Below are 25,370 nucleotides of genomic sequence, written 5' to 3' on the forward strand. Positions count from 1 at the left end.
ATTCCTTCTACCAGGTCGTTATCGACAGCCTATGGTTGAGAAAGAATACACTTGTCATGATACAAGCCCGCCATACGTAAAACCCACAGCTGTTCGCTACTACGGGTCTCAGGCACATTCCTCTAACGGGGGTGCCTTGACTCCTATGATTTTCGTAGCCCTTGGATGCACCTCTACGACACTACGACAGCCTTTGTCATCTATGTCATTTCAGGGCGGCTCGGTTCTATGCCTCCTCGATATATTAACTATAGGAGTAACTCCAGCATATTTCGGCCCTTCGCAATCTACCGCGGATCATCGCCTACTAACAGGATTCTGTCAAGTGCGGCCTATAGGAGCAGACATTGTAATTAGAGGCAAAGCGCCCATTGCTTGAACCACATAAAAGTTTCGTAAAAGGCTCTATAGTGGGCAAGCGCTTAATCCGCCGCTATAGGAGAATAACATAAGCTATCCAGAAGAAATGAAGAAGAGGGATCGCTCGCTAGTTTAAGGCAGGGATGTATCAGGGGAAAGAGAATAAATTCCTCTTATTCTCCTATCATCGGTCTGAACCAAGACGTCCTTTTTCTCTTCCTTCTCTTCCCCCCTTTTCGCGATCCCTATTCTACGCTCCGTTCCCCTTTTGTTTTACGCGATGAAGCCATCCTCTTGTTCATTTTTGTTTTGTTTTTGGACGTCTAAATGTCATGGTTAAAGGCCACCGATCATGACCGTTTTCTTCCCTCTTCTTCTTCTTCTTCTTCCTCTTTTTCTTTTCACAAATTCTGTCTTCCAATTGCCTCGCTTTCGTTGCATTACTGCCACCCATTTCGACCCGTAATAACATATATCCAACATGAAGATCGTACCATTCACCTTCGCCGTCCTTGCAGTAACATGTGTTGCAGTCCAAGGTAAGCACAGCAGGAAATCGTGCAGTTGAAACAACTAGGAGCACAAAGACGATGGCGGCGAGCGAACGGGTCAAGAAAGAGGGAGAGAGAGGTCGATTTATCATCACAATCAAAGACTAAACGCGTTTACACACACTTTTTTTCTTCCGACGCGTAATAATTTATTTCTACTACAACAGCCATCGATCCTATGGCCCCTACCGGAGACAACCCACAGAACTATGCTTGGGCTCCTGAAGGCGGCAACAAGGAACTTGCGAATCAACAGGAGGAATTATCCTCGACCATTTCTGAACTCGAATTCCGTTCACAGTTCTTGACCCATTTGGAGAATAGCAGTGACTTCAAGGCCATGGCTGTCAACTGCGACGGAGCCAAGAGCATCATCAAGCATGCCTTCGAGGCCGCCAAGAGTGTCATCGATATCGTGATCAACATCCCAGTAGTCGGCAAGCTGCTGTCTTATGTCAAGACGGCCTTCGATAAACTCAACAGCATCGTGGATTCAGCATTGACCTTTGGAAACAGTGCCTCGTACCTCTCCGTCAACCTGATCTTTTCTGCGGCCAAGACGACGCTGAGTGTGATTGCCACAGGACCTCTAAAGTCTCTGTACATGCCTTTCCTGCGCCTCTTGACAAGCATCCAATCCACCGTCAACGATCTCGTCAAGTGCGTGACCGGAACGTCCAAAGTCCGGATCGAGGTAGCCCACTGCAACGATCTCGCGAATCTCTACCGCCTCGTGGTCTCGGAGTCGGTCAAGACCAGCCCGGCCCTGAACCTGCCCGCGGATGCATCTCCTGAGCTGAAGAGATTGGCGGCTGGATCGCTCTCGCTCCTGGATCTGCTCGAGAAGTCGTCGATTGCTGCCAAGAACGAGGATCTCTTGACCACCCGCCCGATCTTTGCGGCCGATGTCCTCAATCAGTACCGCACCGAGCTCCTCCGTGTCTCTAAGACGGACGAGATCCGAGATTATGCCCAGGCTTCCCTGACCACTGTCGTCGGTATGTCGAATGCCCTTGAGGCCTGCCTCCGTGTCGCTGCCGATCCTGTGGGCGCTATCGACGAGCTCAACGAAGAGTTGGAGGCCCAGGCGTTCTACGATGAGGGCGATGAGAATGAGGGCGACGGGGATGAGGGTGACGAGGACTATTAGACTATAGCGTGAACGCATCAATTCTGAATAAATATAATTACATGGACGCATCGGTACCTCTCATGTTCGGCTGCGACCTCTGTCATCTGGAGCGTTCAAATAAGTGAATAGCACATTTACTGGAGGCAATCGTCGAATTAAAAATGCGCTGCTTTCTTAGGCCTCAGAAGATATAATACCCTTGCAGTGTCCTGCAAAGAGTAATGAAGTAATGACACTTTACTTGGAAAACCTGACCCATGCGAATCGTTTAATCTGGTCAGCTTCGTTAAGCGCGCAGACCGAGAATCCTAGCTCATCTCGGCTTCCTGTTCCAGGAACGGCGGATTCGATTTGCAACTCGGGGTTTTAGTCTAATAGAATAATAAGACGTATACACCGTGCGCGGTACTACGGACCTTTAGGCTCCAATGTTACATAGTAAAGTGGCGCCTTCTGAAAGCTCGATCTTTCTGGATCGCATGGCGTGATGGGGCTTGTCGGATTAACGGAGCATGGCTCTCAACCTCATCGAGCCCTCGCTTTACGACCCTTAGAATTGGTTTTCGAGTTGCAACCCTTGGCCAGCTCAAACAGCGGGCCAACAGCAACGCAGTAAAAAAAGAACATCGGCAGCAAAAAAGCAAAGAAGTTACCATGATTTATCGCGAGATCTTTGGACGTTTCGGGCCCCAAGGACCATAGTAAACCGGCCCCCTGGCGCCAAAGCAGTATTTTGGGTAACGAAGCAGGCGAGTTGCATCGTTTGATGTGCCCTGCTTGGGGGAATATGCATTCGCGAGATCATCTTTGTACATCGTCCGTTGTCGATTCTTGCCTTATACTTCTAGTGCTCAAGGTCAAAGTTGATTTCCTTTTTAGCTGTGGCAAGGACATATCGCTAGTTCGCGTTTGCGTTTTCGTCTGAGTTGGAGCGCGTTGCATTACACCATTCCATGTATAAGACGATCTGCAGTATTCAAGCTGGGCTTGCAAGGACCCGTCGAAGTAGGTCGTCGTGCCGGCGTTGCCAAATAAAGTTGACTCCTTCGTATTGCCTTGGAGATCATAGCAAAAAGGTCGTGGTCCAAATTACTAGCACAGCATGCAGATAGACGCGTCTTCGTTTACTCGTTTGTGTGTCATTGCCACCATAAAGTCACTCAAGCAGATTGTTTGAAGGAACCATTTTTTATTGCACTGTCTGTTATTTCTACAATTCCTATCGGCACCATCAGCTCAACTTGCTATCAGTCAACCTTGGTTGCAAAGGTTGTGCAGAGTACACCACGGGCAGGTTGCAAGTCATCGTACTCCGAAAAAAAACCGCACAAAGCCCAAAGAGACCAGGTGGATAAAAAAAAGGGTTCAGAAACATTCTCAGGAACTCTTTTGTTTTTGCGTGAAGAAAAGGCGAAGCTCCTTGGCCCGAAGGCACGACCTGAGGTGATGATAACCAGAGGGGAGTAGGAGAGTGGGGGAATTTGGTGCTCCCGGCCCAAATGCACTGCTAGGGTTAATAAACCCTCTGGGGAGCGGGTATAATCCACAGGTTGAAAACCTGGGATGGGTTGCCGAGGGCACGCAATTAGTGAGGGGTTACAGTCCCAGGATCGAAGTCAAAACTCCTGGGACCTCTATGACTATCTACTGCCGAGGGCACGCAAGGGTGGAGAGATTCAGTCCCAAGATCGAAGTCAAAACTCCTGGGACCTCTATGACTATCTACTACCGAGGGCACGCAAGAGTGAAGAGATTCAGTCCCAGGATCGAAGTCAAAACTCCTAGGACCTCTATATTGCCGAGGGCACGCAAGGGTGAAGAAATTCAGTCCCAAGATCGAAGTCAAAACTCCTGGGACCTCTATATTTTCTATCTAGGGAGTGGTGGAGAGGGAGTGGTGGAGAGGGAGTGGTGGAATGGAATTGCTGACGAGAGTGCATGTGGAGGAGGGTTGCTGACGCGAGTGCATGTGGAGGAGGGCTGCTGACGAGAGTGAGCACAAGAGATGGAAGTGGGGTGGAGGAGAGTGGGACTGGGTAAAGGACGAAAGGCGAGGTTGTGTCAGTGAAGAGAAGTGGGATGGGGTGGAGGGTAGAGAGTGGAAGGTGAAGAGCAAAGAAAAATAACTTATATCATACGTACCTGGAAAGAAACTTGCCGTAGAGCGCGTGGGGAAGAGTGAGGAGGAGGTGGAGGAGGTGGAGAAGGTGGAGGAGGTGGGGAAGGGAACGTGTAAGAGGAAAGAAAGAGAAAGAACAAAGTCGAACTTTAAATGTGCCGCGTAATCGGTGGCTGAGTCGATAGCAAGGGGTCTACGGGGACCGGAGGGCTCATATGGCCGCTGGGGACTGGGGGGCAGACTATGGGGAACGAGACGGTAGTGAGCGTGTGCCTGGGAGTGAGCGAACAACGCGCACGGCTCATCAGAGAAAAAAAGGAATCGTCATTCAGTGCTGTCCACCATGAGCCCAACTTGCATCAACATCGCCTTTGCCAGCGATGAGTGTACTTTTGACAGCGAAAGTGCATGGTGGCGGACATGTTGCCACCAATTTCATGTTGAAGGTTGTTGAAGGTTGTTGAAGGTTGCTGATGTTCTGTTCGCGTGGTTTCTAAACAACCTTAAAAAGGAGTGCCAACAAACAATGTACCTACCACACGCGACTCAGCCCAAGCGAGCACTGCCAATAAAGTTTGCATCGGATTTGGAAAGCATAAAACATTAACAGCGTCAACATGTGTTTGTTATGCTGCATGGTCCATATTTACTGCAGTAGAGAAGAGGCGGCGGATGCAGTGCCACCATTCTATGAAGGAGCAATATCATTTCGACCAGTGCGTGCAAGCGATTGCGATTCGACAAACCCGAGTCCTCGTGGAGAAGACAAGAATAAACGATAAGAACACAGGGAACATGAAGTCCACAAAGAGACATCTACAGCGGAAGAAATTCTTTCTTCTTCATCGCTATTGCCTTTGTCTGCAGAAATAGCAAAGATACTTTTGTGCTGGTAGAGAGTGAGAAAAACAAACTAGAAAGGCTCGAACCGCTAGAACACGAATTGCAACTACAAGACTTTGATGCTGGCCAGATAAAAAGGCGAAAGAAATACTGAAATGGTTGGCAATGCATTTTTGTACGACGTTTGTCCATATATTATCCCTACATGATGGATAGTGGCACGGGCAGATTATGTATCTCAAAACTGTCATTACATTAGTGCAATAATCTATGAGCTGTAAGCGCTATCTTGGGTAAATAGTTGGTATATCGTGATTGCATCCTGGCATGCACACTTTAACGCCCAGTACCGCGGTTCCTGAGGGTCGATTCAGACTCCGTCTTCTCGTCCCGCAAAGGCTTGGTGACCTCATAGCCTTGATATCCCTCCGGATTGGCATCTCGGATTAGCTTCAAGAAAACTTCCTCGAGTGACGTTTGAGAGATACCATAGCCATGAATCAGAGCCTGAGCGCTGCCGATATTGTTGAAATCAGGTTGCGTAGCCGCATTGACACCTGTAGCAAGATCGTTTGTGCTGCTACTCAGAGGGAGGGGCGTGTTGCGGCCGCTGTTGACGTTCGAACCCTGGGTGCTCCTGTTCGTTGGGGTGTCCCTGGCGGACTTTGCTCCTCCATCGACACCTTCGAGCCATTGAACCAGCTTGGGAATGCTACCCATCGATGTAGGAGGGAACTGGTAGAGTAGTGCGCCAGCAGAGTCATCCTTAAGGATGCAACCTGGGACTTTAGACTCGATCAACGACTTGACCAGCTCAGTGTTCGAGGGATCTGTCACCAGTGAGATGCGATAACCTGCGCCAAACTTGTTTTTGAGATGGACCGAGTTGCCGATTGCGCGAAGACGACCGTGGGCCATGACACAAATACGATCGCCGAGAATGTCAGCTTCCTCCATAGAATGCGTGGTCAAAATGATGATACGGCCCTGCTTAAACTTTTCAATAAACGACCACACGTGGCGACGATTGGTCGGATCCATTCCTGAGAGTAAAATAGATTAGTGCCTGATTATTATCACGAAATGTCCCAAACCAAAAACAAAAAAACAAAAAAAGCGGGCTCGGATAGGAAATGCATACCAGTAGTGGGTTCGTCTAAAAAGATGATCTTCGGATCGCCCAGGGTGGAAATAACCATCGACAGACGTCTCTTCATACCTCCAGAGTAAGTATGCGACAGCCTGTCCTTGACCTTCCACAACCGCACAGCCTTCAAACGCTCCTCAGTCAGTCTGGGAATTTCGTGCTTAGGTACGTTTTTGAGTCCCGCATACAACTGAATGTGTTCCTCTGCAGTCAAATCGTCGAACAAGATGTCGTGCTGCGGGCAGACGCCCATCATAGATCGGATCTCGGTCATTTCATTGTTCATAGATAGGCCATAAAACGTGGCGTCTCCGCCTGTCGACTTTGTCAGTCCCGACAGCATGTTCATCGTAGTTGATTTTCCGGCACCGTTCTGTCCGAGCAACGCCAGCAGTTTTCCTTCCTGCAGTGTCAGACACAAATCTTTGACCGCAATCTTATCTAGTGGGCTCTTTCGGAAAGCCGACTCCCGGAAGACTTTTTGCAAATTACAAATCCTCGCCTGGGTCTCAAAGTCGGGGTCCAGAGCCGCCTGTCTCTCGACCTTGACGTCGTCATCGTCCTCATCTTCGACAGGCAGATCGCTACGGCCCTTGGTCATCTTGACCATATGGGCATCCCTCTGGGCCTTGTTGGTTTCCTGGGCCTCGATCCACTCGCGACCGGCCAACTTTTTGCGGATGTGCCAGCCATAAAATGTGGGGTCCAAAAAGAAGAGTGGGTGGCGCTTGTTGCCGTAATCGTCCGCGACCACCTGATCGAAGTACAAAGTCAGGATGGCAAAGACTGCAATGTTCATCAACATAAGGTACCAGGACTGAATCGGCGCAGGCACATCCGGGTGGCGCGTCTTGGCGTCGTCGTAAGTTGGCGTCGATGCGTCGGGAATCTTGTTGTAAAGATCGTTCCAATGGAAGCCGGGACCTGGGATATATGTTTCCGTGAGAACGTCCAGGCGGCCGGTGGCAAAGATAGACATGTCCAGGAACATCTTGCCAAAGTTGAAGAAGGGGATAAACATGAGGACGTATCTTGCCACGGGGGAAGTGCTTGAATCGTACCAGAGATAACCGACATAGGTATTGGAAAAAACCATGCTTTCAAACAAGAGACCGATGATGAAAAGGAAGATACCGATCAAAATGGCGGTCCTGCTGGCCCTGACCATGGTCGTGATCCAAAACGCCATTGTCACCATGGAGAGTCCAAAAAGGAAGAACGTAATCAGAACGACCAAGAAGTTGCTGTTCGTGAACACTGTAAATCCGAAGGCCCGACCGAATGCGGAGATGACGAGGGCACTGATAAAGACCAGGAGCGCGTTCGACAACCACCATGAGAACCAGTAAACGAGTGTCTTGAGACCCATCATCTGCATGCTGTGGCGCAAATGGAGCTCCTTTTCGGTGACGATCTGGTTGAGCACGCATATGAAGATGACCATCATGGAGCAGAAGAAGAACATGGCACCCAGTGTTGAAACAATCTGATTCGCGGCACGGGAGGGTGGTACCAATGGAAAGTCCTTCAGCGTCGCGCCCAGGGATGCAGAGCTTCCCTCTGAGACTTGCATAATCGCCTCATCCACTGCCCGAGTGAATGAGAGCAAAGAATCGCCAAAGGGATCTGTCTGGTTAGCTGTAGTCGTAAAGTTGAACCACGTCTGATACACATAGTTCTTGGGCGGGCCAGGGACGATTGAGAACTCGATGCCAAAGCGAGTGGTGTTGGGATTCTGGAGCGTGTAGTTATAGATAAACTGGCTGTTGGGGACGGGAACCATTCCCAAAGTTGAGGTCGGGACCGTTAACAAGTCAGTCATGGCATTCTCAAAGCCCAGATTCACGAATGGCTCACGGATCTGGTTGCGATCGTTGACGGTAGTGAGGATCTGACGGATCTCAGGGGTGTCGGGCGTGAACATGATGTTGATGCAGGGACTTTTTGGCGTGCGACCCTAGGTATTGAAGATGTATGAGTGCATAGGATATGAAGAAGCAAAGGAGGAAAGGGACACATGTACGACAGTCAGAGGAAAGAAATGGGGGTTGAAGATCGACTTTAGTTTTAATTTCAATACATCGTGAACATACATACATGCATGCATAGCCACGGCGTATGGCATAGCAAAGACAACGAAGCTTACCTGGCAATTGTCAATTCCGGGCAGGGACCAGGGGTCAGGGTGATAATTTGATTCAAGCTGACGCGAGGTGTCTGCCTTTTGGAGGACCCAGAGTAGGAAGAGGAAGAGGATAGGACCCAGCAGGGTCTGCGCAAACGTAGATCTCCTGTACCGAAGCTGGTTTACATAAACAAGAAATGCACCATTGTCAATGGATTTGCTGAAACACTGAGTTTGAAGCGCATCAATTCAAGTGTATTATTGGTACCTGGAGGGTGGTGTTGCGCCGGAGCATGGTCAACAGCTGACGGAATCCAATGGCGATCCCATTCTTGTACGAGAAGTCTTGCTGCTGCGGCGACGAGCGGATGTAGACCTCGCCATTGCTGCCGTTGTTGTGATTGTTGGGGTAGATAGGCTGCCCAGACACGATCTCCGATTGCAGTGGGGAGGAGCGGCCTTCAGCAACAGAGGGCATCGCTGGATTTGCTGTGTAGGGTTAATTGACTGTGGTGCCTTTTAATAAATCTTTGGTGGCAAAGACAAAAATGGTATATGGAGAGAGAGTGGAGTGGGTATGGAAAGAGATGGAGGGAAGTGGGCCGGTGAGGATGAGAAGGGAATGAAGATGACGGAGGAGAGGAATGAAGAGGACAGAGGACGGGTGAAGGAGATGGAATGGAGAATGAGTGAATGAGTGAATGGATAAACGGAGGGAGGGAGTGGGTTGGGGGGAGAGCGGCGATGGAAGAAAGAGAAGGAAAAGAAGAAGAGAACAGCAGCGGTAGGGGCGGAAGACAGAAAGCGCAGAAGAGCGCACAAAAGTGTAATAAATTGAATTGTCGAGGGCTGGAAGATTGTTTTTTCGATCATATCTTTTGTTCCGTTGGTCATTGCGTGTACCCCCAAACAGTCGACCTCATATTTCCCTGGAAATAGACTACTGTACGTGGGTTTATAGCAATTGAACAAACGGAGCATGCACACTCAACATCCCTTCCTTACCCTATCCTCATCCCCACCCTCATCCTCCACTACAGCCTGCCTGAATACTATCTTCATTCGCAGTGTGGAACCGGAGGAGGATGCGACCGGTAAAAGCAATGAAAAGAAAGGGGAGCCCTGTCGGAAACACCAGCTCTCGAAAAAGCGCAAGTCTTCAGAAATGTGCCAAACAGGTTTTCTGCAGGTCCTCTTTTTCTTTATTTTGTCTGGTGGTGCCGAAACCTAGATTTGAATTAACGCGCATCGCGCAAAAGTGCGCAATCGAAAGGAACTTCCATGACACGTTCTTTATTACTCTGCTCCATTCTTCGTTTCTTGGCTGCTTGGACCAGCACAGACATCCATTTTCTCCTTCCTGCATCAAGGCATTCGGCACAGACGCGCCCCGCACTTTGCAACTGTGTATCATCTATAGTCGACTTTATCGCCCTATAATTGCTTCCTTGGCTACAGCCGCAACTACAAGCATCCGTAGTCATGGGCTGTCGTGCTTACAAAGAATGAATGGATAGATCCATCATGTGCTCAGACTACTTTCGCATCCACATTTGCACCCATCTGTCTGTCTATCTATTTAATCTTCAATTCCCCCACGAACGTGTCTATCTCTCCGCCTACGACCGTACCGCAATCGCATCTCCTCCCGTACTCTGCTATCGACTCTGTCTACTCGCCCGACTCGCCTCGACATCCCTCTAGACTCCTGATCATTCTCGCGGTAATATTCTAGCCCCTCCACACGAACAGCCCACTCCTGGGTCCTTGTCTGTGGCCCATCACGCACATTGTCTAGAACCTGCAGGCGATTACGATCCTGCAGCTGGCGCTCATCGATTATCGCCTGTTGATTGCGTCTTCGCACTTTCGACATTTCAAGCGACGGTGACTGCAGGTGCGTTACATTCACACTCTCACCAAGATTCATGTTCGAGGACAAGAATGATGTCTCTAACAGAGGCGAACCATCAAGCGCGAGAGGTCGTAATGGGCTGCTAGTAGTTCGATCTCCACTGCGGCCACTGATCATATCGTAGACAGGAATGCCTGTGCTGCTGTTGCTGTCCTCGTCAACGACCGGTTGTATTTGTCTGAACCGGTAGTCTGATAGCTCTGTGAAGATATGCCCTGCAAGGACACCATGACCATCATGACGCTGCTGCTAGTCCTGGGATGCGGATTCCAGGCGGGTCATATATCTCTGCCCGCAATCAGGGCAATGGCAGTCGGAGGCTGTGCACAGGCTGGTTCGGCCTATCAATATCAAGCGCGAGCACGATATCTTAATGAGTACATTGGATGTGATACAAGCGTATATACGTTTTGCGTTTTGTGAAAAGCGACTCACGCGCACCATCATCGGCCCCACCGTCGAATGTAAAAGGGATACCCATAATATAGCACAGTAGTATATTACGCTGCTGAATGATCCTGAGAAATGGCTGTAAAGTACGAATTAAACTTAGTTTGCTCAAGAGAGTGCTGTAATGTTATGCTTCTCACTCGGAGAAAAATACTGATGTTAGCTATCTGTGCAACGACGATCTGATCGAACCGAGCGTGTCTTGAGATGTGGGGCCATTTTGGCGCGTCCAGGAATTACGCAGAAAATGGCATCTTTGGATAGTGGCATCACTTAAAAATTCGCTGTAGATGTGGCTCCATCGTCCAAAGATGGGGAGACGCATCCAGCAAGAGACGTTATTATGTATTATCGTAAACATTTATTACTCTATCGTTCTAAGCGCTGCAAGAATAGGCTTCATGCAAGGGCGGTGATTAATGTTACAAAAGCGCGTTCAATAAATAAAAAAAATAAAAAAGCGTCCATTAAAAGTCTGGAAAGATGGTTGATGTTTCAATAGGGGATACTGGCTTTTTGTTTGCCAACGTGCCCTTGGCCTCTTGGATGCCTCGATGAACGACCATCCTCACCCACGATTGTATCTAGATCGAGTAAAATCAAAAGATATGAATATTAGCGCCTTTACCAAGGAGTAAAAGAAGAAAGGAATTTAGAGAGTGAAAATACCTGTTCGCGACCGCGCTTGGTGCACTTGACGATCTCAATGGGCTTGAAGGAGTTATCAGAAACCTTGAATTCGAGGCGGAACTTACATGCCCTATATAGTTCAAGTTAACAAAAAGACGCCTCAATGGTTATTAAAAACGGCCTTTGTGCCTGCCAGTCTAACAGATCTACAAAAAGGGAGACAGAAAGACCTACTGCATCAAGAAGCGCCAGTTATCGACGGCTCTCCAAGTCCGGGTGGTGTCTTCATGGATTTTGTCCACCAAGCCAAAAGGCATATTTGTGAGGCGAACAAATGCATTGAACACCATGCACATCACATATCCATCACTGCCATATACAGGGATAAAGACGACATGTTAGCGAGAGGCACCATCCGAACGCGGCATAGATGCCATCAGCAGGTTCAACGGAGAGCATACCTCAGGGCATTCAGGAATCCATCCAGGTCTGAGGATGGAGATGGGAGAGGATCTCTCGTGTCAGGCCCAAAGAACTCTAGGAATGAATGGCAGCGATCTGGTGCAACAATGCAACTGTTAGCATATCAATTCAATGCGCTCCTTATCAGGAAAAATTACCAGGGCTTACCAAGGGATGCCTCGTTGTCTCCCATAGGAGTCCATTCCTCATCAAGAATCCACTTTGGCAAAGCAGCTCCCTCAGCACTGTTAGAGGCAGGGTCCGCAATCAGCAGTTGTTCCAGCTGCGTCCTGATTTTCTCCGCCTGAGGCTTGAACAGCTGCTCCTGCACTACAGCCAAGTACTTCTTCATCTCTGTGCGTTCTTCTTCTAGGTCGCCAAAACTGGGGCGGGTGTAGGAATATTCATTCAAGTATCCAGATTCACTATCATCATCTTCAAAGCGGCTTTTATATTCCAGGACCGATAGCATCTCGATCACAGCGAGAGCTGCCTGCCGATGAGCCGATAGGGACTCTAATGAAAGAGTCGGTGCATGGATGGAGTACGTCCTAATGGATGAGATAGCCTTGGTCGACGCTTCAAGCAAGGTCAGCATGTCAATTGTCACAGCGTCATATCTATGTTGCTGCCCGGTATTGAGAGATGTGTATGAGAGATCCTTGCCATGTCCCAGCTGATGCAGCTCGTCGCTCTCGTCTCCGGACAGAGGCGAGTCCAGCGTTTGTTCTTGACCGTCGACAGCATGTGCGGATGGCGATGGGTAGCTAATGATGCCCCACACTTCAAGAACGAACTGTATATCTTCATGACAGTCTCTCAACAGGACCTCGATGCTGGGCGGCATGAGTCCTGAGCGAGGTGAGAGCGAGTCAACGAAGCTTCTCTTGGAGTCATCAAGCATTAGCCTATGTGTAAAATGGTCTTCGTTAGTATTTAAAATATTTACAAAGTCAGCATTTTTATCAAAGGAAACGATATACTTACCCTTCACGGACGGTTCCGCCAGAAGCATAGTACTTCTGAAGGTAAGTGATGGATCCCAGAGCCCTGATACTCGCTCGCTTCCTAGCATTGCCTGTTGACTGTCGTACCTCCCTGCAGGGTCGAGATGAAAGAAGGAGCAAAAATGTGAGGATATGTTTGGCATAATAGCGGTCGCTGTGACATGTAAGATGCATCTGACGCTGTCGCGGCTTACTTTGGTTTAATGTAGCCTTCGGCGAATCTGAGGGCACTCATGGTGTTGTCTGTCCGAGGTGAAGAGCGGAGTCGTTCAAGTTTGGATTGACGTTCAAATGGACGTTGGCGAAGCAGAGCGAACAAATAGAAAACGTAACTGTCAGTGGGGGTTCTCATATTCTCATAGTGCTCTAGCAAGCGCGAGTGGGAAGGGGTGTTCGTTGAGGTATGAAGAAGAACAATGTGCAAAAATCCTTTTTTTCCTATATATATTCGCATTTTTTTTTTCCCAAGGACGGTCCTTCAGTATTCAAAACTGTCAAGGGGAACTGGCGTTATCAAACGCCTGCGAATGTAGAGGGTCGCGCTAAATTCAGGTAAAACTATTACCTCTGAACGGATACAGGAAAAGAGGGCAATATTTCTTTACTGGCGGAGTGTTGCGCCGTGAAGCTGTGAAAACTATTAGATCTTGCGAGTGCTGAGCGTAGAGAAAGAGTTGTGAAAATCAAAAGTAGAACTTGAAAGAGGTAAAGAATGCCAAGAGTTCCAATGTTGCAAGGAAGTCTGAGATGTTCGGGACGAGCTGTGTTGCCTGCGGGCAATACATTATTCGACATCCAGTTTCTGGCCGAGACTACGGGGCTTCTAACTGATCATAGAATAAAAAAAATAAAAAAAGAGAACGCTCATCAGTGCCATGGCTCATCTTCATCCTCCCTTTGCGCTACCAAGGGTCATCACGACTACGGAGAAAGGAGAAACAGCAAAGAAAAAGAGAGACCTAAGCAGATCATGCGTCAGAAATGGAAAGGATGACAAAGGAGAGACGACGAACGCGGGGACGTGCTATCAGTAGCCTCAGCCAGCTCTCTCACTCTCAGAAAGTATCCCAGAAAGAACTTTGTTAGGTTGATCATGAGTAAATGAGACGTACGCGATGAAAGCGAGTAACGGGCATATTAGATAGTGGGCGGAGGCGGGTATGCGGTCAACTGCTTGAAGAGATCTAGAAAAGATGCTGTGCTAACGTCGTATTCGTCCGAAACGAAAAAGGAAACGGGCAGGGCAGGCGAATCAGATTCATTGATGACAACCGACTTGCCAAAGACATGGTAGACAAGTAGGACACGTCTGGTGTACGGCGCATCCTCGATGGTCGGTCGCAGCTTCGTATTGCTGCGCTCTGTCTGTTTGTAGTCACATCCTCCGATAGGCTAGATACTCCGTGTTTTCTCAGCAGAATAGACCCAAAAAAATAGTAAGAAAAAGGATGCTTCATCATCCAAAGCTCAAGGAGGCAGAGGACGAAGCGAAAAGGAAAACAGAGCGGCGAAAAATAGGAGCTGGAGCCTGGATACACTTTGCAGCTGACTATTACACAAAAAAGAGGACCAGACGATTGCAGTTGAAGATGAATAGAGTGATGGAGACGGCGCCTCGAGAATAAGCATCCTTGCATCCACGTACGTGCACATGTACGGCTGGCGCTTGCCAGTTCAACAACTCGCTCGATGGTCCTTCATGTACAGCTAGGAGTATGTATCTAGATAAGATGTCTATGCGACCTACTCGAACTTCGTTTACAAGTCAGTGGTGCAAATGCCTGTTCCCAATGTGCCTTCGGTCTCATAGTAACATCTGCCTGCAGTCATCATGAGTCTCAGAGGTGTCGTGTCCAAAACAGCCAATTCTGTCGATTCTCACTGGTCATTCTGCAGTGGCAACCCCTCCCCAACGGCTGCACATGCCAGTCGATAGTATTTCCTTGCACGCGCAGCGTGAGTGAGTACAATGGCGGTACATGTAGTTTTTACCCATGCTGGTCTTCCCAGCCTCTCTCCCTCCCGCTGCCCCTGATTTTTTTATTTTTTTTTTGCACAACAATCCATCCTGCGGATAGCGACGAGGGATTTGTTCCCGATTCATCCGCCCTCCATATCGCGCTTTCTCCTGCGAAATGATGTTTATGCTGCAGCAACACAAAGGGTTCGGGACAGAAGGGAATGGACACGACATCAACAGTCGCAGAGGAGAAAGATGTCGCTGGGGAACAAACTCTGGAGTACATGTAGTCTATCTGCCTTGCATCGCTTTCATGCGACAAACCAAAGGTCCTGGCCGGGAATGTGGACCTCAGGCCAAGCGTGGCGGAACTCCATTCGATATAAAAGCTGTCTTCATCTTCATCTTTCTTCAATTTGGCCCATCCTTTCTCTCTCTTACCATACTCTCTTCAAGTCCTTTTCTCTGACCCCAACAGTTCGCTCATATTCTCCTATCTTCTTCAACTATGGACCAAGACAGCGCCAGCCTGGGTTACCTTGAGGTGAATCATCCCTCCGAACATGCATCCGTGCCTGCGTCCGCAGATCCCACACCTGCTCCTCGCGAGCGAAGCAGCAGCGACTCGCCAAAGGCCAGCCTCGAGGGCAAGATTGGTGTCACTGGTACGTATTCTTCTCGATATCTCACCGTAACGGCCCCCTTCTCCATGGTCCCGTAAAGAGATATCGTACTAAACGCATACATACATACATACATACATACATGGGCCATCGATAGACCACTCAGCTTATATGTCACCAAAATTACGAAGCGTTCTTTTGTGGGAGCGACCCGTCATCTCGGCCGCTCACCTGGCTGGATCGTTGACGCTCGTGTTCTTGTGCCGATGGGTCTCGTTGTTGAACCTCGTCTCTGGACTCTTTGTCTTGGGCATCTCGGGGTCGTTTATCTATGTCAATGGTCTCTTGGCGTTCAACCGTGTCACCAACAAATCCGGCGGCCGTCCACTCGAGTACGAAAAAAAAGGCATTTGATGTTCTCACATTGCAGGCACTGCATGCCGTGCATACATGATCTTAACTGACTCGTGTTGAAAAAATCGATGCCTCGCTTTTAGAAAATATTACTCCCGTTCCGCCGAGTTTGTGCATGTTGATACAGACACTCTCCACCGCAGGGTTGATTATGTGACAGATGGTCTGAATGTCGTCCTGACAGAGCTGGCCAAGGTCGTGCTTATCGAGAACAACAAGCGCAGTCTGAAGGTAACAACAACAACGCCATCATCCTCAAGATCTTTGACAATTAGCTTGTTGATTTAAGATACATAACTAATACTAAATTGCTTGCTTGCATGGTATCTAGTATATCGGTATCTTCTACGCAGTCTGGACTCTCCGCACATGGTTTGCGACGACCACACTCCTGGCCATGATCTTGGTCTCGCTGTTCGCTGTCCCTCGTTTGTACATCGATAATCAGACATTGATCGATGCCCAAGTGGCCAAGGCCAATGGGCTGGTGCAAGAGCATGTTGAGAAGGGTCGCCAGATGGCTCAGGAGCAATGGAACAAGGTTGAAGGTTTCGCCAAGAGCAAGGGTCTTTTGAAGAAGTCGGAGATCAAGACGGAGTAAAAGGCATTGCTCTGAGCATCTTTTTTTTCTGCTTCTGTATTCATGTAAATAGCACTCTTTGTTACTTTTTTTGAAGTATTGTATGTAGACGAAATGCAATTTTATGTATGGTACAATCGATGCTTCTCTTCCTCACTATTTCTTCGCCGTCCTCCAGTCCACCAGTCCTCGGAAGGATGGTAGAAAGAGAGGGGATGGATATCATGGCTTTAAAGAGTCCAGTAAGAAGCGAGATTAACAAAATGAAAAGAGGGAAGAGAAAGTGAACGCGAAGAATAATAGGTAGCATCAGCCCTGGCCGGATCCGTCTTAGCACATTCGGTACTCGTTCTTCTCCTTGAGTGACATCTGCTTGCCACTAAATTCGTAGTCGATTACAATGTCAAGATCTCTGGGGTTGCGGCCGTTAGGCGCGCAAGTGAGTTCTCCAGTGATGGTCTCACCCTCCTTAATGGTCATGGCGTCTTTAGTGTAAAAGACGGTCTGCTTCCAGTGGGTGTAATTGGCAAATGGACCGGTGCTGAAATGGACTGGCTTGTGGCAGGCATCAAACCAGATATCGAACCACGAGATGAAGGCGTGGATATAGTCATCACGTTTGGCGGTGATGGAGAAAGGAACCTTAAAGGCCAGATCTTCCTTCTTGACGGTCAAGATATCAATGTTCTTGAAAGCACATTCGGTCGTGACAATGGCCTTGGCGTCAACGGTATCGACCAGGGGCTCCTTGAGGGCAACCTTCTTGATAGATGAGTAGTCGAATCCATAGACATTATCCCAGTATCCGATCTTCTCATCCTTGTAATCACCGTCCTCAATGGCAGCAATGTACATGGTAGCCTTGTCGGGAAAGATGAGACCACCGGGGGCGAGGTACTTGTCACGGGCGACAAGGACAGTATCCAACATGGACTCGTAGAGCAAAAAGTAGCCCATCCACTCAGAAATGATAATATCGACATGTTGAACGGGAAGGACGACTTCTTCCATCTTGCCTTGGATCAAGGTGACGATGTGATCCAGCTTGTTGTCTTTGACGATCTCACGAGCATTATTAATGATATTGGACATATCAACCTGTAGAAAGCATGGAAAGGGAAGACATGTCAGGCTATTTCCTTAACTGAGTAGCAGTTCCTGTTGACAGAAAAAATGGTAATACATACACCAATGACCATCTTGGCACCGGCCTTGGCGGCAAACATGGAAAGAATACCGGTTCCACATCCAACATCGAGAACAATCTTATCCTTGAAAAGGTGGCGGTTCTGGTAAATGGAGGCACGGTAGGTCAAGGTACGGACCTCATCTTTCAACATTTCCTAGAGCACAAAACAGAGAATAGAGCAGAAGAGTATCAGTGACCAATCCGATTGACAGTGCACGATATCTAGACCCATTGATGAGGACAGAATCAGTCTATATAATGCGCCGACATTTACCTCATGAATGCCTGTGTATGAAGTAGACCAAAGGGCGCAATGAATATAGGGTAGAGTATGGGAAATGAAGTACCGATCATTAGGTTTATCCTTCGTTTCCATATGAAGAGAGCGACGTTTTGACAGCAGTTGAGCTTTTCCAAGAATTGTTCAGTGCGAGCAAATAGAACTTACCGAAGTGGGCATACGAATCGAAGTAGTAGTCCTTTGCGGTCTGTGTGTCTTCTTCCATGGCCGACATTGTTGAGGTGATGAGGAGTGTTGATGAAGGATGAGGTGAAGAGAGCAAGAGGACTGGACTCCATAAAAGGCGAAGAGAAAAAAAAAAAAAAAAAAAAAGGTGCTTAAGCCACTATTTGATAGGACAACAACAAAGAGGGTCGTACTCAGAGGCTACAGGATCATTTAAGGGGTATGAACCAGGCGTGAGGGAGAGTCCTGTGTCAAACGGGGGAGCCAGGTTGGGACTTGCACAGCCATGACATGTGCTCTTGCACATGTATTTCCGAGTCTTATTGCAAAAGCTCTCATTGAATGCACAATGTGCTGGGGTAGGAAGAGAGTTTCATTTGCCAGAGGCGCCTTTTTTTTTTTTTCGTCATCAAGTGGTCGCTTTTTGTGGGTATCGAACCGTGGTCGAGCAAATAGTGGATGTTCATATTCATAACATATTGGTGGCAATCTATGAGGTTCCTGGGGAGTCCACATAGTCCTCTTTGTGGGTATTGGGGAGCAAGAAAGAGGATTCCGCACCCAGGACCCGTTCGGTCATCATCGTCTCCTCCCAAGAAGGCTTCCCTGTAATGGACAAAGCGTTGCTCTTCATGTCTGCCAGGGTGAAAAACAACGACACGGAAAGGGCGACAGAGAAAAAAAATAAGAGTATATTTTCGAAAGGACCATCAAGTACTCCCTCATCCATCTCCATCAACTTCCTTCCTTCATCCCTTTCAATCACAACCTTCTTTTTCTCTCTCCTCTCTCCCTTTCTCTTTCTCTCTTTCTTATCTTCATCACTTCCTTTTTCTCCGAAGCTCACCACCATCTCCATCCTTTTTTGTTGTTAATCTCAATCGAAATCAAATCCAAACAGCAGTCGCCGTTCGCCGCCTCCTTTACGTCCACGCACACGCACCAAAAGACCGATAACCCATTCCCGCGATAGTCTGAGCACGTACACACCCGTCCCACCCACCCACCACCCGCTCAGCCGAAGCTACTCTATCTATCTTATATTCTATCGGGCAATCTATTCTATCGCACCGCCAATATCCAATTATCGAACTATTCAACAATCCAGGGCGCACGAGCTGACTGACGACCTAATACACACGCGTCCTTCACATGTACACACACAACACAGCACAGTACAACAGCATAGCATAAAGCACAGCTCCAGCTCCTCCTTTTCTCTTCTGCCGCCTTCTCTTTCAGTCTTTCACGCTCGACCCACGACAAGACAACAGCTGTGCTGCTGGTGTTTATCCAGAGACCAACTCAGGACAGCATAAAGCGGGTGCAAAAAAAAAACGGCACTCGACTCTCGCATAAGCACTTGTCTTATAAACCCCGTCTCTTCAACCACACCAACTCTCTCACCACTTAACAACGCTATACATTAGCATGGATTCCGAGTTCAAGAGGCGCGTCCAGGCTGTGCAACAGTCCGATAGCACCCAGCCGGCAACACCAGCTGCGCCAGACGAACACTCGGCCACTAGACATAACCATGCCCTTCCATCGCATCAACCCGGTCTCCTCTCTCCAACCTCAACGAACGGTGCACAGTCCAGCAGGATGGCCGGCGGAGCTATTCGCACAACAGTTGCCCATGTACGAGCAGCTAGAGCTCGTGGGCCGCCAGGAACACCGACGGGTCCGACCATCGGCAGGAGTGTGTTCGGTCACGGACCCTCGCTCTCGACAGCAAATGCAGCAAGGGCTGCAAGTCCGCGTCGGTCAGCGGGGAACAACCTCGTGCCACCTCCAAGCGTCGCCATCAGGCGGTCATCCAATGCAGGCCTTCCTACTACCACCGCTACAACAGCAGTAGTGGCAAGTAGCACCTCGACAGGCGTGAAAAAGGCTAAAATGATGATGATGAGCAACACTTTATCGGGGAGCGCGAACAACATCAGCGGTAGCAGTGCCATCAGTAGCAACATTATCAGCAATAATGGTACCGGTGACAGCATGGGTAACATCGACAACCTCAGTAACATCAACATCAACGCTGACAGCGCAAAGAATATTGCCAACCAAAACATGTCTAATGTAGAAGGCATCGCAGCAAAGTCCGGCGCCAATATACCATCTTCGAGCGCTCAGCCGAATTACGAGACCATTGGCGGCTCTGGGTTACCGCCAGGACTAAGGTCACCAGGACTAAGGTCACCAGGGCTAAAATCACCATCAAAGAAGCGCTACGACAGGTAAGTCGACTGTCTTCTACGAATAACCGGCAATTAGATAAGATCCTTTGCAAGGATTGTACACTAAGGTATCTGTGGAGTACTTCCTATAGGTTTATCCCGCAGCGAGAAGGAGCGCTTGCAGAGCAGTTTGAACTGCTACCAGATACACCCTCGACACCATCTCGGCAGCGAGTACGGAACATGTCTATCACTCCTAATCAAGCTTCTCAGGTTGCGGATCACTATAAATCAGGTACGTCCATTGAATTACATCTTGACCCCTGATCGACCTTTCAGGATATGCTCTTAACCCTTTTTCTTCGTCTCCATTTATGACGGCGCGTTTTAATGCTCGTACAATAAGCTCAAAATCAAGCCCACGATACAGTCATTGCCAACGAACTAATGCTCACTAACACGCCTGGGACTCACGAAAGCAGCCTGATGGGCGCACCGCGTCGACTCTTTACTTTCGCCTCGACAAGTGCGAACAACGGCAACATGCCCTTCGACTCGCCTTCACGACAAATCTATGCGCAAACGGTTGTGACGCAGGAGAGTCGTAATATCCTTCTTAGTCCCAAGAAGGCACCGCGGTTGATCAGCAAAGTGCCCTTCAAAGTCCTGGATGCACCTGATCTGCGGGTAAGTAAACCCCACATGAGCTTTCATTTCAGCAGTTTCATGTCGGACATGCGATAAGCACTATTAACAATATTTCTTTTTTATTGTTCCCGATAGGATGACTTCTATCTGAACCTGGTCGATTGGTCGTCTCAAAACGTGCTGGGAGTTGGTTTAGGAAGCTGCGTCTATCTCTGGAGTGCCCTAACAAGCAAGGTCACTCAACTCTGTGATCTTGGCGAAAATGACAGTGTTACCTCCATCAACTGGATCTCAATGGTACAGAAGTTGTCATCATAGCGCCTTTTAGACATGCTCACGTAAAGATCGTCGTATTAACAGCTTATTCTTGTGTTTTTTTTTACAATACAGGGGTCGCATTTGGCTGTCGGTACAGATAATGGGCTAATTCAAATCTGGGACGTACAGAACAGTCGGCGAGTCCGGACTATGACCGGTCATACCCAACGAGTCGGTGTTTTGGCATGGAACGATCATATTCTAACCTCTGGGAGTCGCGATCGGCACATCTATCACCGCGATGTGCGTTCGCACGAGATGTGGCAGCACGAATTGACGAGCCATACCGGAGAGGTAAAAAATCAAAATCTATTGCATTGTACACTCTCTAGAATGATTGCCAGGCCTTTCAAAGATGGGCTGATTTATTAAAATATGCCTTCGCTTTTGATTGCGATAGGTTTGCGGACTAAAATGGAACAGCGCAGGAACGCAGCTCGCCAGTGGAGGCAACGACAACAAACTGATGGTCTGGGAGAGGGACGCGCTCCGGCCGCTGTACAAGTTTAGAGATCACAATGCAGCTGTGAAGGCTATCGATTGGAACCCACACCAGTCTGGACTCCTAGCGAGCGGAGGCGGTACCGCCGATCGACATATCCGATTTTGGAACACAACTACCGGTGTATCTGTTGGTGCCACGGACACAGGGTCGCAGGTAATGTGTCCAGTAAGGTTTTTAAAGAACAGCCCTTTCTCTGTTTATATGAGAGTGATATATATTCATCACCTTATCTACACGGCCACACGCTAATAGGTATGCAATCTAGCATGGTCCAAGACGACGAACGAGCTGGTCTCGACACATGGATACTCACAGAATCAAGTGTTGGTGTGGAAATACCCGAGCATGCAGCAGATCACTTCACTTTCCGGACATTCATATCGTGTTCTGTACTTGGCCCTGTCTCCCGATGGCCAGACGATTGTCACAGGCGCCGGAGATGAGACCCTACGATTCTGGAACGTCTTCCAGAAGAGTCGGGCAGAAAGGCGAGAAGACGATGGACTCTCTGGTGTCGTCGCGACAATCCGTTAAAAGAGCGAAGGCTATGTACACCGTTTAGGCCCCTTGCATCTTTTTCTTTTTTTCTTTTCTTTTCTTTTTTTTTTTTGCTTGCGATGATCGACTGATTTTCTCCGGTGGGAAACCCCACTTCGAATTATTGGCTATTTTGTCCTTGTACATAATGATTCTTTGTATAACAACACCCTTCTTTGGTTTACTGTTTTTTTTTTGCTCGCATTCCTTGTACTGTACCATTCTTTTTTCTTTTCTTTTTTTTCTTTCTTTTTTTTTTTTGCCCGCTGTACGATCAAGTACGAAATACGTAAACCCAGAAGTAAATCAAGGCCGAACAGAACCGGCAGACATGCAGATATACAGATAGATAAAGACAGTTGAAAGGGATGACAGATGTGAAATGTGTAATTTCAAAGTTGCCAACACGGAAAACGTCGCGCGCGCAGCAGAGAGGTTTATTGAACGCATTTAGATGAATCCAATCTTGTTGGCGACATCGAGGGCATCGACATCAGCGGTGAGCTTGATGTAGGCCTTCTTGTTGCCATCGGGGCTAATGATGCGAATTAAATCAAAAATCAAGTAAAGCGTGGTCAGAGGTATGGTTCAATTGTAACACCAAAGGGATTCAGATAAAGGTCCGTGTTGTTGCTGTATTCACACCGATTGTATGCTCAAGCACAGCGAATACTGAATAATAATAATAGTAATGCTGAAGATGTATCGATCTTTTTTGGGCCAATCCTGGTTGCATACTGTCAATTTGCTCGAACAATGTTGCCTCAGTTGCCATGGTCTCCATATTGTAATGCTCTTTGTCAAGTACCAAAGACGCGCTACTGAATGGGATCCTGTGTATTCCAATCAAGTCGGTCCTGTCCATTCCTTTTCCTCCGGTGACTTTTCCCACCGGGCTCCAATTTGGATCATAATATTAAAACAGCCAGAGAAACTGAAGAAAAATGAGTGAACGTACCGGATGAGGGTGTTGACCTTGAGGGCGGTAACATCGTACATCTTCTTGAGGGCATCCTTGATCTGGCGCTTGTTGGCCTTGACGTCAACGAGGAAGACGAGGGTGTTGTTCTCCTCGATCTTCTTCATGGCGGACTCGGTGTTGAGGGGAGCCTTCAAGACCTTGTACTGGTCCAAACGGGGGACGTGAGGGACAGACTTGCGGGCATACTTGGGGTTGCGAGCAAGCTTGAGGGTCTTGGGGCGGTTGAAGGTGGTCGAGGTGCGGATCTTGCGAGCCTTCTGACCGTTGACACCCTTCAAGGCAGCCTTCTTGGCGGCGAGAGCCTTGTTCTTATCCGAAGCAGCTACGACAAGAACAGATCCATGAGGAAGACGGAGAGAGGATGGATCAGTTTCGGTGCTTCATAATCCTGCGATCTTGAGCGCTTGTCTGACGGAAGGTTGATTCCTGATAAGAGAAAAAAAGGTCGTTTCAAAAGTTCCTCCCATAGCGCATCGACTTTTCTCCTGTGTGATCTTAATGGTTGGATGGTGGTGGAGCAGCGTTTCTGGATGTAGTTCAGTTTCTTTTGTGCTATTCCTGATGCCTCTGACGATCCTAGACCAGTCGCTCGGGCAGCAATTTGAGTAGTTCTACTCAGACGCTGCCTCTCCTTTAGCGTTCACCCATCCTTAGTCCATTGCCATTGATCACCACCTGCTGCTTCAAAGCGTGGCTCGATGAAAGGATGAGGGCGGAGCGATGGCGAGACTGCAATTGAAGACGATAAGCCCATCCATCGATGAATCCTTCAAACATCCTGTTGAGTTTATGTCGATCCGTATCAGTATCCTGGCTGCAATTGGATCGATGGGTCGATGAGTGTGTTGGATGAGCTCTCCCTCTAATCACCTTTGGTCATCTTCGTTTGGATATTAGAGAAAAGAGGGGGATTTCACCTCTGCAGGCAACCCGCTTCAAGATACAATTTTCCATTGGGGTCTCGCACGTGACAATTACCTTTCAAGTGACGTGAGCAAAACCAGTGGGCTGGCCACTCCTTTCCGTATTTTTTCGCCGATCGATTCATCACATCCGACACTTCAACACTCCCAACGCACACAGCAATCAGCCATGTCTCTTGTTAACCGCCCCAACCCTGTCCCCCACCTCCAGCGTCTCTACCAGGTACGTGCGAACGACCTTACTCCCTTTTGTTTTGCAATCCTCACTCGACTTTCGTATACGGGACTTCGGAGTTCTATACGGAGATGCTATCGGACAAACAATGATAATAATGATAACAAAGGATGCTGGATCGTGAACGCAAACGCGAGCTCGTTTTCCGACTTCCGACAGGACCACCAAAATCGCTTCCAGGCCTCTTAACTTTGAACGCCAAAAAAAAAAAAAAAAAAAAAGCGATGTCATACATTTACTCATACCCACCAACCTCTTCCAGAACCATGAAAAACGCGCCTACCTTTAGGTTTCTCACATCAAAATACTCAAATATCTTTTTTTTGTTTTTGCAATTTGGATATCCATAGACCAACACCAACGTCCCAATCTACCTCAAGAAGGGTGGTGACAAGTTCATCATGACCGCCTTTGCCGGATTGATGACCGTCGGTCTTATCGGAAGCCTCTACGGTGCCACCAAGATGGCTCGTGTAAGTTTTTCTTTCTCATCTTTTATATCATCATCATTATATCTTCACCGGAACAGCAGGATATGTTGAATCGACGGTTTTTTTAACATCCACTCGGAATTTTTTTTTCCATTGGTGGTAACAGGGTGTCAAGAACTAAAGGACCTGGACCGCGATGTATATCCACCACCATCACCACCACCACCAACAACAACAACAATAAAAAATAAAAATAAAAAAAAAAACGATACGATAGAGGCGGCAGAGCATTCACAGAAGAAGAAATCGATTAATCAAAAGAACCCGACAAATGCATACGGGAGACGAGCAATTGCGGAAGAAACTTCTACACAACCCATCAGGACTATTTTTCTTTTCTTTGGAGGAGCCATTGGGATCTATCTACCACAGCTTTGCTTGAAGAAAAAAAAATATCAGGGAAGCATTGGACGGACGCGACCGACAGACTCTTTGGATTTATCCTTTTGAGATATGAAGAAATTCTTTCTCTTTTTTTCTTTTCTCTCTTTTTTCTTTCTGCAAGTTACTTTTGAAAGGAAACGAACGAAGGACCTTTTTTTTGATAATCGATTTGTCCAATAAATACACAATGATAA

The 25,370-nt window shown here is 48.1% G+C and overlaps 10 protein-coding genes across 10 annotated transcripts; 6 read left to right on the forward strand and 4 right to left on the reverse strand.

Moving 5' to 3' along the window:
* Positions 1-841: 841 nt before the first annotated feature.
* On the forward strand, positions 842-2,061 carry BC939DRAFT_505035 (uncharacterized protein; the record flags this gene model as incomplete). The annotated part of the gene is made up of 2 exons (XM_051560605.1): positions 842-899; positions 1,079-2,061. 2 exons carry the CDS (start codon positions 842-844, stop codon positions 2,059-2,061), a joined length of 1,041 nt encoding a protein of 346 aa, XP_051410107.1.
* Positions 2,062-3,896: 1,835 nt separating this feature from the next.
* On the forward strand, positions 3,897-4,204 carry BC939DRAFT_457925 (uncharacterized protein). The gene is given in 2 exon segments (XM_051556532.1): positions 3,897-3,918; positions 3,933-4,204. 1 exon segment carries the CDS (start codon positions 4,011-4,013, stop codon positions 4,167-4,169), a length of 159 nt encoding a protein of 52 aa, XP_051410108.1. The 5' UTR covers positions 3,897-3,918; positions 3,933-4,010; the 3' UTR covers positions 4,170-4,204.
* A 980-nt stretch (positions 4,205-5,184) lies between these two features.
* BC939DRAFT_234263 (uncharacterized protein) lies at positions 5,185-8,138 on the reverse strand. Its single transcript, XM_051550894.1, has 2 exons — positions 6,147-8,138; positions 5,185-6,048 (listed from the first exon to the last, which is right to left on the reverse strand). The coding sequence occupies exons 1-2, from the start codon at positions 8,074-8,076 to the stop codon at positions 5,342-5,344; spliced, it is 2,637 nt and encodes an 878-aa protein (XP_051410109.1). The 5' UTR covers positions 8,077-8,138; the 3' UTR covers positions 5,185-5,341.
* Positions 8,139-10,293: 2,155 nt separating this feature from the next.
* On the forward strand, positions 10,294-10,682 carry BC939DRAFT_457930 (uncharacterized protein). Its single transcript, XM_051556533.1, has one exon. It carries the CDS (start codon positions 10,403-10,405, stop codon positions 10,613-10,615), a length of 213 nt encoding a protein of 70 aa, XP_051410110.1. The 5' UTR covers positions 10,294-10,402; the 3' UTR covers positions 10,616-10,682.
* Positions 10,683-10,989: 307 nt separating this feature from the next.
* BC939DRAFT_457932 (uncharacterized protein) lies at positions 10,990-13,329 on the reverse strand. The gene is made up of 8 exons (XM_051556534.1): positions 13,307-13,329; positions 12,936-13,179; positions 12,722-12,832; positions 11,903-12,642; positions 11,734-11,830; positions 11,507-11,641; positions 11,312-11,402; positions 10,990-11,226 (listed from the first exon to the last, which is right to left on the reverse strand). The coding sequence occupies exons 2-8, from the start codon at positions 13,091-13,093 to the stop codon at positions 11,110-11,112; spliced, it is 1,449 nt and encodes a 482-aa protein (XP_051410111.1). The 5' UTR covers positions 13,094-13,179; positions 13,307-13,329; the 3' UTR covers positions 10,990-11,109.
* Positions 13,330-15,209: 1,880 nt separating this feature from the next.
* On the forward strand, positions 15,210-16,339 carry BC939DRAFT_505038 (Reticulon-domain-containing protein; the record flags this gene model as incomplete). The annotated part of the gene is made up of 4 exons (XM_051560606.1): positions 15,210-15,366; positions 15,482-15,716; positions 15,822-15,969; positions 16,070-16,339. The coding sequence occupies 4 exons, from the start codon at positions 15,210-15,212 to the stop codon at positions 16,337-16,339; spliced, it is 810 nt and encodes a 269-aa protein (XP_051410112.1).
* A 100-nt stretch (positions 16,340-16,439) lies between these two features.
* BC939DRAFT_457938 (S-adenosyl-L-methionine-dependent methyltransferase) lies at positions 16,440-18,079 on the reverse strand. Its single transcript, XM_051556535.1, has 4 exons — positions 17,956-18,079; positions 17,782-17,792; positions 17,506-17,661; positions 16,440-17,416 (listed from the first exon to the last, which is right to left on the reverse strand). The coding sequence occupies exons 1-4, from the start codon at positions 18,020-18,022 to the stop codon at positions 16,649-16,651; spliced, it is 1,002 nt and encodes a 333-aa protein (XP_051410113.1). The 5' UTR covers positions 18,023-18,079; the 3' UTR covers positions 16,440-16,648.
* A 2,617-nt stretch (positions 18,080-20,696) lies between these two features.
* On the forward strand, positions 20,697-22,158 carry BC939DRAFT_399406 (WD40-repeat-containing domain protein; the record flags this gene model as incomplete). The annotated part of the gene is made up of 5 exons (XM_051552469.1): positions 20,697-20,840; positions 20,937-21,098; positions 21,192-21,413; positions 21,520-21,777; positions 21,877-22,158. 5 exons carry the CDS (start codon positions 20,697-20,699, stop codon positions 22,156-22,158), a joined length of 1,068 nt encoding a protein of 355 aa, XP_051410114.1.
* Positions 22,159-22,393: 235 nt separating this feature from the next.
* Positions 22,394-24,144, reverse strand: BC939DRAFT_457942 (ribosomal protein L23/L15e core domain-containing protein). The gene is made up of 3 exons (XM_051556536.1): positions 24,014-24,144; positions 23,120-23,465; positions 22,394-22,696 (listed from the first exon to the last, which is right to left on the reverse strand). The coding sequence occupies exons 1-3, from the start codon at positions 24,021-24,023 to the stop codon at positions 22,612-22,614; spliced, it is 441 nt and encodes a 146-aa protein (XP_051410115.1). The 5' UTR covers positions 24,024-24,144; the 3' UTR covers positions 22,394-22,611.
* A 91-nt stretch (positions 24,145-24,235) lies between these two features.
* On the forward strand, positions 24,236-24,913 carry BC939DRAFT_505042 (uncharacterized protein; the record flags this gene model as incomplete). The annotated part of the gene is made up of 3 exons (XM_051560607.1): positions 24,236-24,289; positions 24,652-24,774; positions 24,899-24,913. 3 exons carry the CDS (start codon positions 24,236-24,238, stop codon positions 24,911-24,913), a joined length of 192 nt encoding a protein of 63 aa, XP_051410116.1.
* Positions 24,914-25,370: the final 457 nt, after the last annotated feature.

The sequence above is a fragment of the Gamsiella multidivaricata genome, assembly GCF_025024155.1.
Source record: "Gamsiella multidivaricata strain RSA 2152 chromosome Unknown BC939scaffold_52, whole genome shotgun sequence".
Classification (NCBI taxonomy): Eukaryota; Fungi; Mortierellomycota; class Mortierellomycetes; order Mortierellales; family Mortierellaceae; genus Gamsiella; species Gamsiella multidivaricata.

What these genes read in the sequence shown, in the direction of transcription:
- BC939DRAFT_457925 (XM_051556532.1), top strand. Translation starts at nt 4,011, where the DNA reads ATGTGGAGGAGGGCTGCTGACGAGAGTGAGCACAAGAGATGGAAGTGG.
- BC939DRAFT_457930 (XM_051556533.1), top strand. Translation starts at nt 10,403, where the DNA reads ATGCCCTGCAAGGACACCATGACCATCATGACGCTGCTGCTAGTCCTG.
- BC939DRAFT_457942 (XM_051556536.1), bottom strand. An exon ending in AAGGTCAACACCCTCATCCG is followed by an intron (nt 22,697 to 23,119) that starts GTACGTTCACTC and finishes TCGCATCATTAG; the next exon opens with CCCCGATGGCAACAAGAAGG.
- BC939DRAFT_234263 (XM_051550894.1), bottom strand. Translation starts at nt 8,076, where the DNA reads ATGTTCACGCCCGACACCCCTGAGATCCGTCAGATCCTCACTACCGTC. An exon ending in TTTAGACGAACCCACTACTG is followed by an intron (nt 6,049 to 6,146) that starts GTATGCATTTCC and finishes TTTTACTCTCAG; the next exon opens with GAATGGATCCGACCAATCGT.
- BC939DRAFT_457932 (XM_051556534.1), bottom strand. Translation starts at nt 13,093, where the DNA reads ATGAGAACCCCCACTGACAGTTACGTTTTCTATTTGTTCGCTCTGCTT. An exon ending in GGCGGAACCGTCCGTGAAGG is followed by an intron (nt 12,643 to 12,721) that starts GTAAGTATATCG and finishes TTTTACACATAG; the next exon opens with GCTAATGCTTGATGACTCCA. An exon ending in AGACAACGAGGCATCCCTTG is followed by an intron (nt 11,831 to 11,902) that starts GTAAGCCCTGGT and finishes TTGTTGCACCAG; the next exon opens with ATCGCTGCCATTCATTCCTA.
- BC939DRAFT_457938 (XM_051556535.1), bottom strand. Translation starts at nt 18,022, where the DNA reads ATGTCGGCCATGGAAGAAGACACACAGACCGCAAAGGACTACTACTTC. An exon ending in GTGCCAAGATGGTCATTGGT is followed by an intron (nt 17,417 to 17,505) that starts GTATGTATTACC and finishes TGCTTTCTACAG; the next exon opens with GTTGATATGTCCAATATCAT.